We start from the raw sequence: 14236 nt of genomic DNA on the forward strand, positions 1-14236 counted from the left end.
TAACAGAAAGGAAATACAAAATAACAAATTAGAAGAAAATAGCCACAACAAAGTAAAAATACAATAACAAAAATAACAATAAAAACAAAAACTAGCACTAAAATTAAAATTAAAAACGAAAAGGCCAGTACATACCATCCAACAGTCAAGGAAACTTTAAACTATCGATTGCGATTCCCTGTTTTTAAAAAAATCAACGGTAAATTATGTAAACATAGGTAGGCTCCCAGCGCCATCTATTGAGTGATTCAATAAAATACTATGAAGTTCTTTTTTGGTTTTAGTTTAAATAGGTAATAAATTTTAGTTGCGATTTCGAAACTGTTTTGTTTCGTTTTCATTTTAGTTTCGTTTTCAAACTTTTTCTTACTTTAGAATATATATATATATATATATATATATATATATATATATATATATATATATATATATATATATATATATATATATATATATATATATATTCTAATCAATCTTCACACATTGGAAATACGTTAAAAGGAAAAAAAAATATTTTTCAAAAATAAAAAAAAATAAAAACTGACTCTGATTTGAAAATGTCATATTTGATTGAAATGGCATATAGTGACATCGAAATTTCTAGTTATGAAATTTACCTTTTTATTTTAAAAACGGTAAAAATGTTTACTATTTCTGTGATCAGCTGGTCAGATGTTATAAGAATTCAAAAAAAAAAAAAAAAATCCAGTAAACAAAACGAAACTTTATAAAATCAAGCAGGTCTATTGAACACTAGTTGATATATAGGGTTTAAATTCCTTTCATGCATCATTTCTTTACATATATTTTATTTTTAACATAAAAACTACTTTTGTATGAAATATTATAAGTCCTTTTATTATCATTTATTTCAAACGTTTTTTAATTATAATTAGAATACGATTTTGAAAAAAAAAAAAAAAAACCCAATAATTAATTTTCTCTAGAAATGATTAATATTTGCTGTATTAGTACTGTAATTTTTTTTACACACACAAACACATGACTAATGGGTCTACGCTTACTTTTATGCGATTCAGTCATTAAAACTAATAAAAGCATAGTCCAAAAATATATTAAAATAAAAATGAAATTCAGAAAAGTTATTAGTAGAGTAGTTCAAAATTTAAAAAGACAAATTTTTTGTTCATTTCGATTCAATATTGAATCGATTCTTTGGAAAATCTGAAATTGTCAAGGAAAACATATGCAAAAATACACTGTTCATGAATCCGTTGGATTCTTTAACTCGGCAAAGGAGTGATACTCTGTAAAATGAGCGCATTCAGGAATTTTTTGTTAAGTCTTGAATTCTATATTTTTTTTTATATCGCTTTGTTATTTTCGAACGATGTTCATCCCCCCACACCACCCCATAATCAAGTTGATTTTTTAGACTCCTTTCGAAGATTCCTCTAGTATAACTAACCGGATTTCTTCAGCAGCTCTTAAATTTAAAAGTTTCTTAAGGGGGCCACACTTCAAAGTAATTTAAACTTTTTTTGGTATGCCAATAAATTAAGAAAGAATGTGTAGTGTCTCGATAAAATAATTAGCATATGTACAAAAAAAAATGTTAATCATTTAAAATGCAAATTAAATGCAAGAAGATAAAATGTTTTGGTTAAAAAGTCCAGAAAAAAGAAAAGATGAAAAGATATCGTTTGAAATTAAAATGCTTGAGAAAGATCGTTTACTTCATTTTTTAAAAAAGTTTTAACTCATTTTATATCTGAAAAAAAAAAGCATATCATCTATCAAATAATCATATCATAATAAATAATGGCAAGAATGATTGGGCGCGTTTTTAAAATCGTTAGTGCATTTGTGCTACTTAAACCATAATTTTCAAGAATTTTATGCTTTATCATTTTTAGTATGTCTTCGTTTGATATTTTTTTCTGATAATCAAAAAATATAATAGTCACTAAAGCAGCATGAGCTGTTGATTAACAGATAATCTTATTCGAACAAACAATATTACAGTCCTGCATTTATACATTCCAGTTAATAATTTTGTCCCGCTTTCACGTACAGCAATCTAGAAAGTGTTAAAAATAATCTCTCGTAAGCAATTGGGCCCTTTGACCATTCAACAAATCTCAACAAAAAATCTATGGATAATCAAACATTTTAATACTTTGTTGGGTATACTTTATAATTTTAATGCTTTTTGGCATGGTTTCAAGTAATTTGTGTGTGTGTGTGTGTGTAAGACAGAGAGAGAGAGAGAATGCTCGATTTTGTTTCATTGCTCTATCAATACTGCTTCAAGTTTTTCTTTCGCAGAAATATCTTATTTCCGTGTTCTTTCCTCCAGTTCATACGATACATTTAAAACTGGATTTAGATCTGAAGAATATGGCTCACTTTGGAGCAGTTATACAGTGGCCATAACGAACATTTAGGACTCTATTTTTGAAATCATTATTTTGATACAACTTGAATGCGTTTTGAATTCTAAATTTCGGGACAGATATTTAAAAATTTTCTTTTAGGATATTTATATACTTATATTGGACCATATTATTGTCAATGAAAATTAAATTCGCCATACTAGAGGCATTGCAAAAAAAATTGAAAATTAAAAATTTGTGAAAACATTTTAATCTCCATCATGAGTAGTCATGTCAGACGTTCTTAATACAAATAAAAGTCATTGTGGCTACTTGCAGTTCTCAGTGCTAATTGAAGTACGCATCGCGAGACGATTATTTATTTATTTTGCCAAAATAAGGATGAGATTTAAGAAAATGCATCTAACTGGCTAGAATTCAAGACTTAACAAAAAATTCCTGAATGCGCTCATTTTACAGAGTATCAATCCTTTGCCGAGTTAAAGAATCCAACGGATTCATGAACAGTGTATTTTTGCATATGTTTTCCTTGACAATTTCAGATTTTCCAAAGAATCGATTCAATATTGAATCGAAATGAACAAAAAATTTGTCTTTTTAAATTTACATTACTGGGACTTTTAATCAAATTGTAAATTCGTTAAAATTAAATATGGGGTCACCAAGAATTCCCAAACATGAACTTAAAAAAAGAAATGAAAGTTAAAATAAAAGTGGAACCTCGTGAGTTTGTACAGCAACACATGCTACAGAAAGGGTGTTTAATCAAATGGAAGCGAAGAAAAAGGAAACACAATTTAGATAGCTTACTGCAACGGTATCAACCGACAAAAACCGAAAATATTCAACCGAAATTTTAGTGGAGGTGGCTGATGGTCTTTTCTTTCTGAATGGAAGGCAAGAAGCATTTTTAGCCAATTAAAGTTGGAGTCTGAGTTTTCCTCTTATTCACCAATGATAGCTCGAATAAGCACAGCAGTCCAATCACCAAATGAATGCTGGCGTATATCAAAGTTAAGTAATGGACAACCCGCAGTCCTGGTCTAATCCTCATTGAGAAATTTAGCGTGCCATACATAGTCCATACAGGCATGTCCATAAAGGCACCAATATCTGAGAAAGAAATATTCTCAGTACGGAACCATTGGAATAGATAAAAATGGTTTGTGCAGGCGCGTATTCGGCGAAATGCGTAAAAATAATGGCCCTACTCATTTTTAGGAATTGGGGCGTAACTCAATAAGTTCATAATTAAAGACTCAATAAGTTCATAATAATTCCTATTGACATAATTTTTTTAATTAATCAGTTGCTTGTATTCCATATTTCTGTCGTTTAAATTCACCTTCATGTTAAAATTAAAATTATTTTTCTAATTGCTACGGCTTTATTAATGTGATTAAATATACGTATTTAAAATAATAAGAGGAATCAGTCTTTCAACCCCAACTACTGGTCCGATTTTTGTTTCATATGAAAACTCTTAACCTACGGATATGTTGGCAACGGTCCTCTATTTCCCATCATCTTCCATTCTTGAGAGAAATTGAAAAAAGAAAACTCCACTTCGCTGTTCATTCTAATTTGGGAAAACTTCATTTCCTATAAAATTTCAAAACACCTAAATTCCGATTTTTTTCTGCATTATCAAAGGATGTTCTTCTTGCAATAGAAATCGAAAGAATATAATTTCACTATATATAATAACCATTTACTCCAACTGAACGCCGATTGAGCCAAGACACGTTTCACAACCACCTTCCTTTCCACCTATTGTTTTCCACTTTAGTCAGTAATCCGAAAAAAATACTATTTATATTGTACATTCTTTCTGGAGGTAAAATCTCAATAGAGTCAACAACCATTTTTACAATTCCGTTTCTTTTCTACCCCCCCTTTCACATGAATGGCCATCAATGGCCATCCAACCCCTTCCTCTGCATTTCAGATAAGGGTGCAAAAGAAAACTTTGACAGGTCCCTCAGTCTCAACTCGCCATTTTCATCACCAACTTAACAATTTTACAACTTCGAAATATTGCAAAGTAATTAAAATGGCTTATTGTTATTGTGCAAATATAATCTAAAATGATACTTGTATATACTTTTGCTTACAGTATTGTACGTATACTTTTACTGCCGGTCAGATGTAGCTCAACCAAAATTGGTTAACGTAATTAATTCAATCTTCGTACTAACTGTCTTAGGCGACCATATAAATAAATCAATAAGTCACGCTGGCCAATTTTAATGAAATGCATCCTATAAAAACAGGATTGAGTCTTTGGTTTTTAAATACACGGATATAAAATAGTCAGTATTGCATCTGTGTTCAGTGGCAGTGCTTAATGAATTTCGAAATTGGTGCCTTTTCAGATATTTGTTAGCGATAACATGGGAATATACATACTAACTGAACTATTTATAAAGCTTAACGTTCAAAGTTGTACAAAGCTTAACGTTGTTGTTCAAGGTTCATCCGTTGGATTCCGTGCCTGCCACGCAAATTCCCGTTCTCGGGGGGTGGCTGTTGTCAAACTATGTAAACAAGAGGCGGAAGCGCCATCTAAACTTAATCCGCAACAACTAGTAACGGCAGGTTACTAGCTATTTGATATCAACATCAACAAATAGAGTTACTATAAATTTGTTCGAAAATTCGCATGCAATAATACCATGATGTCTCAAGTTCAAGGATCTGTATTTTAAAGTGGCTGGCATTTGATATCAACAAGAGATATCAACAAAAAGAGTTACTATAAATTTGTTCGAAAATTCGCTGTCTCAAGCTCCCCAACATGCATGAAGTGCTCCTGTTATTCTGAAAAATGAAACGCAGACGTGAAGAGAAGAGCGTTTGTCGCCTGGAACTGAGTGATGTCAATCCGTCGGTGGCGAAATCGATCAAAATAAAGCAATGTAACCCAGACAACAAAACTAACTGTGAGAAAGAAATGTGCTTTTTGGAAGGTCACATGATTGCATTCTTTTATTGCGTGGGTGAATTATGAATCATAAGAGAGCATCGAATATATTATATAAGGTTTCAGAAATATATTTATTTTATTAACTCAGCGTACTCTGACAATCACAGGTAGTGTCAAAATTTATTACATAAAAGCCACAAAGAATTCAATGAGTCTTTTCAATAATATTTTTGCCCTAAATTTAGATATAAGCAATTGTAGTTGAAGTGCGACATAGGTCGGCGTTTCACTTCATATTCGAGTCCTAATAATCAATTTATTTCATAATGACTTGCCATTAGATATAATTACACAGTCTATATTTACTTTCAAAAAACGTATCAGGCGACATAACAGCAAACCAATTTTAGAACTTTTCATTATACAAATATTCTATTTTCCTTCAGTTTTCCGCAAACATCCTCTTCCATACATCCAAAATTTCAATTTTGATGAAACTCCACGTTTTGGACTTCCTTGAATTTGAAAAAGATTTTTAAAGTATACTATAACTGAAAAACACAATCAGCTCCAAAAATAGAATTTGATAACCGGTCTTTACAATAAAATTGTTGATTTTCTATCGAATGATCTACCATCTAATAAACATTTTTATAAAGCTATTTTCTGCCAAAGTTTGGTCAAAATCCGTCGAAGGAAAATGAGTCACACGCATGCGCATGGGGAAAATATGAGTCAAAAGCGCTAACTGCGAAGGACTCATCATCCAATTTCCCGACGTGTACCAAATGCGCAGTCTGTCCGGCAATGACTAAGTGAACTCTAAATACACTAGTCCCGATGGTGTCTTAAAATTGATATTTTTGCAAAAGTCATTGATTTTCTTAGCATAAAATCGCATTTAATGAGATGATTTCTGTTTTCAGCTTGCTCTTTATGGCTGATCGTATATGAAATACTTTTCTTTTTTTTTTTAATGCAGTACGGTCAGCTGGTGAAGCGTTTCTTTTCCCCCGAAAAAACATTCGTCTAAATCATTGAATGCATTAAAAATCAGTTTATAGACAAATAAAAAAAGAAAAATGCTTATTTTAAAATTGATGCAGAACCTTGATGCTTGCATCTAAAAAAATTTAAATAACTTCAGAAAATCAAAAAGGAAAAGAAAATACGTTTGTGAAATCTGCCCAAATCAATGATACATAAACCAAATACAATATCAAAAGTTATTATTTTATAGGACCTATCAAATAAAACATAACATATCCAGTTAACAAACAATACTCAAATTTATAATATATTATAAAAACAGATTATACTACGATGATTTTAATAATTCAGTATGTACACAACTAGTATTCCTGATATTTTGTAATAAAAAAATTATATATATTTCTTAAAAATTTATTTAATTAACAGCTTCTTAATTGATATAATTGCTTTTAATCATAATTTTTTAATCGAACAGCTGCGTCCCTCTTTAGTCCGATTGCTCTAGGTCTTGCCTAATTGTAAACCCGTTCCTGAATTTACTGCATCCTTTGTAGTCAATATATTTTCAGCAGAAGAGACTTTTTTTTCATTCAAGTAAACAATGCACAGACAACTAATTTCGAAACTCTGACGTCACCAGTTACCTTTATCTCTTTTTTGACTCCATTGTAAAACAGGATGATTGCGGTCACAAGTCAGACAGATACGATGGAATGCATTCGGTGAGGTTTTATCTCTGTTAAATAATTTATAAGCTTGATGTCACATTTCGCATTAACCTCCATGGCGGAATGTCTCTAGCTATAACCTTTCTTTTTTTATTAATATGGGGTGTTTTTTTATCCAATTTATATAATAATTTGAGCTATGATTTAATTTTTTTGTTCTTACATTTAATAAGTAAACAGCTATTACATGAATTTAAGCATTTTAAGCCGACACTCACGGTTCAGTATTTCGTATATGATTTCCTTTTTCTAACGGATTTTCAATAACTTAATAAATGATCAAAAAATTTATTTAATGATTATAAATTTGATTGTAAGAAGAAAAGATTTTTATTAAAGAAACTGAAAATACATGGTTGAAATTTTCAATTCATGCATTTTAAATATAAAAACTAGTTGGGGAATTAAAATATTTTTCATCCATTCTTTACATAGGTTTATTAAAATTTACACAACTTAAGATTTTTTTAAAAAAAAAAATGGATATCAAGAACATTAGGATTGAAACAATCGGTTTTTAAAAAATTATTTATAGAAAGAAATAAGCCTTTGCCCAGTTTAGAAATGAAATTCTATTAAGAAATTTGAATCGCAAACACAAATATTTCCTCCTTTCCTTCTATTAAATTGAAAACTCTTTACACACAAAAGCGCAAACATATACAGATATCGTACGAAAATTAAATTATACTTAACCGAAATATTCAATTAAATTTATCAAAAGAAAAAAAATAAATTCATAAATAATTTCATAAAACACAACTTGATGTTATTAATTAAACTCGTCCAAAAATATAATAATTTATTTGTTTGTAAATAAATATTATTGTTAAATATGTAATAAAATAAATATTTTTTTCGAAAATTTCAGACAGATGTTTCAAATTGTTTCCATTAATATTGGGCAAATGTGTTGTTAAATTCCTCAAACAATTTTTAATAGTCAGATTTAGTGAGCAAAATTTTCTTAAGATTAAAAATTTGTATTTTACATCTATAAAAATAAAATAAGCCCGATTTATCATTTTTAATGTAAATATAAAATAACAAATCAATAAATATTTTAAATTGGTTAAAATTTCTGGAATTCGTGTTAAAGATATTTGAATTTACAAACTGCTGATCTGGACCATAAATTAAGTAAAATGTTGGTTGAATATTGAAATTCTCAGAAACATAGCAAACTATGTCAATAAAATTATTAAAAGTAAAAAAAGAAAAAGAAATTAAACTGTCATTACACTGTAAGTATTTTTTTTTAAATATAAGAGAAACTAGTTTATTTAAAGATCAGTTTTAGTGCAATTTCTATATAAAAAGAAAATTTTAAAATAATATAGTTTTTACAAATCCTTTTTGAAAGAAAAAATAATCAAAAACAGGTAAATATTTTTAAGACGTTAGAAATTGTATACAAGATTATTTAAACAAGCAAGTCACGTTCCTTTCCTTCTCTACGATTACAGCATCTGATTCTAAATAAATTGTTGTTTTAGGGAAAAGTAAATCTATTTGCTATCAATAAATGCTATAAATCCATCCTTCATTGACTCACCAGATAATCATCAATTCTCCTTTCATACTGATAACCTCTCTGGACCTTCGTTGCATTAAGAGCATGAGTGATATGTAAGGCACTGGCATCGAATCTTCCGGCCATGTGGTCCCGGTTCCTGATGTCCGGCTCATGGGTTCGGGGCGAAGACAGGGCACTCTTGATCCCCAGGGCATCAGCATCAAACGTGCCTTTCCCGAATCCTCGAATCTGATCGTTCACCAAATGGTTTGTTTTGGGGACACTCAGAGCTGCTTTGATACCAACAGACATTCCATCCAAATGGCCTGGTCCCGTTTTGGGCATATGGCTCTGACAATAGACCTCCTTGTCGTCCTGGTCCTGCTGGTTGTTATAGTAGGTTCTGAGAGTCAGTTTGGTCCCGCAAACGAGGCATTTGAAGCACCCTTGATGGAAGAAGGTAAAGTCCTTCAAAGGGCCCACCTTGTCCACTTGGTAGACAGTCTGTCCACATCTCAGGCAGCTGTTTTCGTATCGATTCATGGTCAGGTACTGTCCGGTTGGCGTTTCACTTAAAAGCACCATTCATATTTCGAGAAAGGCACCTTTTAATATAAGCAATGAATCCACACGTCAGAACGATGGAAAATGAACACTCAGTCACTGAATGAATCACTGAGGAAGCTCTGAAATGCACACAGCTGATTCTACTCAGGCAATCTGCAAAACAGAGCACAACTACAGATGTTCTAAATTCCGGTTGTAGTCACACCCATGAAATATAGAAATCAAAAAACAAAACCGGGAGAGAAATTATCAAAATGTATTCCAAACGGTTGTGGGATTTCCAACTTTCGAGGATTCTGCTCGGATGTTGGGTGTCAACGGGTGAAACAGAAAATCGTTGCAGATGAATCTGCCATTATGGCTGACAATCGAATGCGCGGCGAGCGTTGAAGCGTATCTCACTCCGAGAGTTAGAAACTAGTTTTGCCGAGCCCAAGGCCTTTTCCCACATCCCACTTACCTTAGGGTGGGTGGACGAGCGCGCGCGCCATCTGGTCACAGGTAGAATAACAAGGTGGTTGGAAGCAGTTACGCAGAAGAGAATCGGGCGATTCTCTTCCCGATTGGAGGGAAAAGTTATTTAATGCGCATTTTCAAGGGCGATGGTGGCGCCAATAAGCGATTAAGCGCACTATTCATTTAAGGAAGAATTTGAATATTCTGACAAGATCATTTTAATTCACAAGATGCTGCTGCTTGTGATTTAGAAGAAACGGGCTTTTAAATAAGGCTTGATTTAGATTTTGGAGTTTTAAAAAAATCTGACTGAATTTTAATGATCATTATTACGGGTATAAACAGTGGTGTGTACTTATCTAAAAATGTAATATATTTCATGATAACATAAATTTTGCTTCTTCTATTTAATTTTGAATCATTTTAACTAATGGCCTATAAAAAAAGTAAAAACAATATCTTTAAGTTCCAAAAAAGAATTTTTTTTAAATAAATAAAAATAAAAATAAAATTTTAAATAAGCGTTTTTGATTAATCCTCACTTTTACAAAATGCTTTTTCTCAACCACTGCTGAACAGTAAAAAAAATCACAAAACATCAGGGTAAAATAAATGCAATAGGAGATCGGGTGGATTATTTTCGTATTTTTATACAGGAACAATTCAGTGATACAATATTTTTAATTAATTTTTGTGTATGAAAAATTTTTGTTGATCCTTTTTCATTAATTTATTTGTATTCAAATTTCAAGCACAAGGAAAACTTTTCTGCAGTAGAAGAAGCAATTAAAATCCAGCTTCCGCCATCTCTGGAGGTCGAAAAAAGGACTGATTTCGGAAGAGCTCCTCCCTTCACGAACGAACAAGTGGAAAGAATGCATTTTGTTGCTGCACAGAAGTTGGAATTGGTTTCCAACAGTAGCTTCCCTTCACAAACAATAAAGAGAAGTTTAGTTATATTAAAGTTCCTGTTTTTAAGCAACACTAGGGCTATTTTGGGATTGACCTCGTCATTTTGAGCCGCGGTAAGATGACGATGACGACACCTGCGCTGACACTCCCTCTCCAAACTTCCATATCGCAACAGCTGGAGGACGTTTGGCCCCGAAGGATTTAGTGTGCACCCCCCCCCCTACACGACGGTTCTTTGGTGGAAGCACGTCTCGAAACGAAAGCCCTCTGGTTTCGCAACCTTGACCTTACTACCAGGCCACCACGGCCGTAGGAAATTTAAAACCAGAAATGATTGTATAAGTAATTATAATCTACATAATTACAAGAATAATCATTATATTTATAATAATTTTTTCGAAAAATTATTCTATAAGATATCTTTAAAAAATATTCAATTTAAGAATCGAAAATTTATAATTAAATTAGTAATTTTTTGTGTAATTTTTGCATTTGTTCATAAAACTTAACAAATCCTGCTTATTTATATAATTTAGGTCAAATAAAAAAATTACCGCAAACATTTTATAAAAAAGTCACTTATAATCTCTTGAATTCTTTCTATCAAATCATTAAAAGAAATGAATTTCATTCAAAATTCTGAGTTACAAATTATTTTTATTTATCAAGAGAAATTTTTTGAAAAAAAAATTGATTTTCCAAGATGTTTATCTATTTCGACATTTAAGCAAACTGAAATTTATTGTTTTAAAATTTTATTCTATTCGCTTCTAACTCGCATGTTGGGCCGCGGTGGCCCGGTGGTAAGGTCTCGGCTTCATAACCAGAGGGTTTCAGATTTCATTGCAGAACAGTCGTGTAAGCGGGCCTGGAACACACTAAATGGGACCAAGCGTCCTCCCGCTAGTATGGTGTGGAATTCTGGAGAGGGGGGGCCAGCTGAGGTGTTGCCCTCATCCTCTGAACGTGAATCGGAATTACGAAGTCCATCCCAAAATAGCTGCGATGTTGTGAGTCCAAAAAATTAATATTAAATATGTTATCTAATAATGTGTTGATATGTGAATTTTTTAAATTCCATTTATGATTATATGTAATATTATAATAATTACAATTATAACTGATAATTTTATGAACTTTGAGACTTTTGTACGCAGAGAAATAAGCATCAATAAATTGCATTGATGAGAAAGAAAAATAATTTGGTCACTATGTTTATAAAATGAAATAGTTACGATCCCAATTTTCAATAATTTATTATATTCTGTAAATGACATTATATGAGCGGAAGAATGAAAATTGTATCTTGCTAAAAGAGCAGAGACTATCATCCACATTTAAAGGTCTATATTAATTCAGTTACATTAAGGTCCTGTTTTAAAGCAATGCTAGGACTATTTCGGTACAAACGTCGAAATTTCGAGCCACGATCAGGTGACGAGGACGAAACCTGAGCTGGCACCATCTCTCCGAATTTTCATACCGCACCAGAGGAAGAATGTTTGGTTCTGACGGTTTTAACATGGACTAGACCCGCTTACACGACGGTTCTTCGGTGGAATCGGATCTCGAATCTGAAATCCTCTTACCATCAGGCACCTTAGCCCGCCCACATTTAACGGCAGCGACTACCAATAAAATATTATGCAAATGGAAAGAGCACTTTTTAAAATTTCGATTTCATATTCTAGCCTCTGACAACATCTTTTTTGTAAATTTTTACATTACACCATTCGAATGCAACGGAAATTTCTTTTGACGTTTTGAAATGTGTGGATGCACCCATAAATGCATCGTTTTAGAGGCAAAACTTAAGGTAGAAGAAAAATTATTCGTAAGAATGCGCTGAAATTTCGCAGACCGTCATAAAATGACCTTGTCCTTTGATTTATACTTAATTTTACCATTTAAAAATTTTTAAAACTCTAATTTTGAAAAAAAATCGCATATTAAAAATGCTTTTTAATGCTAAATATAGATGTAAAATGTGAAAAATACTTTATATTTACATAATAAAAGGAGTTTAGGTCAATAACTGTTGCTTTTTAAGTTACGAATTAAACTTCAAAATTTTATTTTAACATTTGAGGGGTAAAATCTTAGCTGATATTTTCGAGAAGAATAGACCTAGACGAATGAAATTTGATTTTCATGAAGAAAATTCGTTTTAACTTTGAAATTTGATGAGAAAATGGGTATTTCCGTCTGAAATTTTGTATATATATATTTTTAATTTTAATATATAAACGGCCCATTACGGATTTTTAAAATTAAATGATACGATATAAAAGAATAATACTCTTTTCATGATTGTGTGCCAAAATAAAGCTGAGTACCTCTTTTTTCGTGGGGCGATTGTAGATATGACAGTTTAGCTGCGTGGAATAAGTCTGCATTTCTGAAAAAAAAGGTTTAATCTAAATTTGTAATTAGTTTCCAATTTAAATAGAAGCCCATTTTTACATATTTTAAAAGTAGGAGAGAAAAATTTTGTATATGGATAGATGAACATTTTACTCATTAACACTTTTACACTATAAAAGACATGTAAAAATTTAATTTTTAAACTTTTTTACTATTAACCCCCAGAGAAGCCAAAGTGTTTTCATGTCATTGTCCACCTTATTGAGTGACAGTTTGGTTTGGTTTGATGGAGTTTATTGGCGCAAAAACCATCCAACTGTCATCTTGTAAAATCTGCTAAAAGTAGTCGCGGGGTAAAATACAATCTAAAAGTTGTTTAAGAATCATATCAAAAAGTAAATGCCAATCATTTTTAAAAATGTAAAAAGTTGAGGGGATAGGGAATTTTACGAAAAATGTAATTTTAATTTTATGAGCATGAAACTTTAGAGTTGGAAGTATATACCATGATGCAATGTTTAGGGAAATAAAAGCTTGTGTCTACTTTTTTAGGACAGCCTGCATAAAGCATTAGTATCATAGACATGCATCCATGTGTGTCTGCGTATAAACATCCCTTTTACAGGGAAAATAGTGTCGTTTCTGTTAATATTTTGGAATCTCAAAAATAATTTTATCTCAGATTCATCATCCGTTGGCCCCTTAGCCTGGAATTGTGATTTATTTAGATGAATGGATGAACTGATCACTCTGAAAATGTTGGAATGATCCTTTGTCATAGAAAACACACGGTTGTTCAAACTTACAAATGTCAGCGCATCAAGAAATATGAGAAATGGATGAGACAAGTGAAGTGAAATGAAAGGCTTTACAGACCGCGGTTTTCGCGTCACCTCCAGACAGCACTCGGCCCATTTTCTTTTCCGCGCCACTAAGTTCAATTCATGAGGACGAGTTTAGAGCATTTGTTCTTGAGAAATCAACCGATTCGAAGGAAACGATACGCGCCGATCTCTTTCATTCCTTCATACTGTAATTATTCCTGTCTGGAACATAAAGTATTTAAATACAAGGCGATTACTTGCATTGTCCTGTGTAATATCACTGTGATTACAGTGAATGGGTATTTGCTTCGCAAACATTTTCATTTACATTTTATGTATCTCGGTGATTTTAAAATTTTAACGCAACGAAACATAATGCTTTAAAAAAGGATCAGAAGAATGGTTCACGTGTTTATTACGCAGAAATAATAATTTATGTATAAATAGAAAAAAAAGTGCATGTTACTTACTGGGATGCCATAATTAAGAAAGCGAGTGACATCGTCATAAAAAGCACAAAAATCACCCATCGTGAAGCTCGAATTTATACAACTTAACTGACAGCCCAGGACTTTCGGGCTTCGTCATTTTGA

General features: G+C 31.7%; 1 protein-coding gene across 1 annotated transcript in view; it reads right to left on the bottom strand.

The window, feature by feature from the left end:
- The window catches only part of LOC129975086 (hillarin-like), a 63659-nt gene extending 54133 nt beyond the window's left edge, over nucleotides 1-9526 (bottom strand). Inside the window, exon 1 of the mRNA XM_056087993.1 lies at nucleotides 8560-9526. Within this exon, the coding sequence (XP_055943968.1) occupies nucleotides 8560-9105 (546 nt within the window). The 5' untranslated portion in view covers nucleotides 9106-9526. The remainder of the gene's footprint in view (nucleotides 1-8559) is intronic.
- Nucleotides 9527-14236: the final 4710 nt, after the last annotated feature.

Source organism: Argiope bruennichi, chromosome 7 (genome assembly GCF_947563725.1).
Source record: "Argiope bruennichi chromosome 7, qqArgBrue1.1, whole genome shotgun sequence".
NCBI classification, from domain to species: Eukaryota; Metazoa; Arthropoda; class Arachnida; order Araneae; family Araneidae; genus Argiope; species Argiope bruennichi.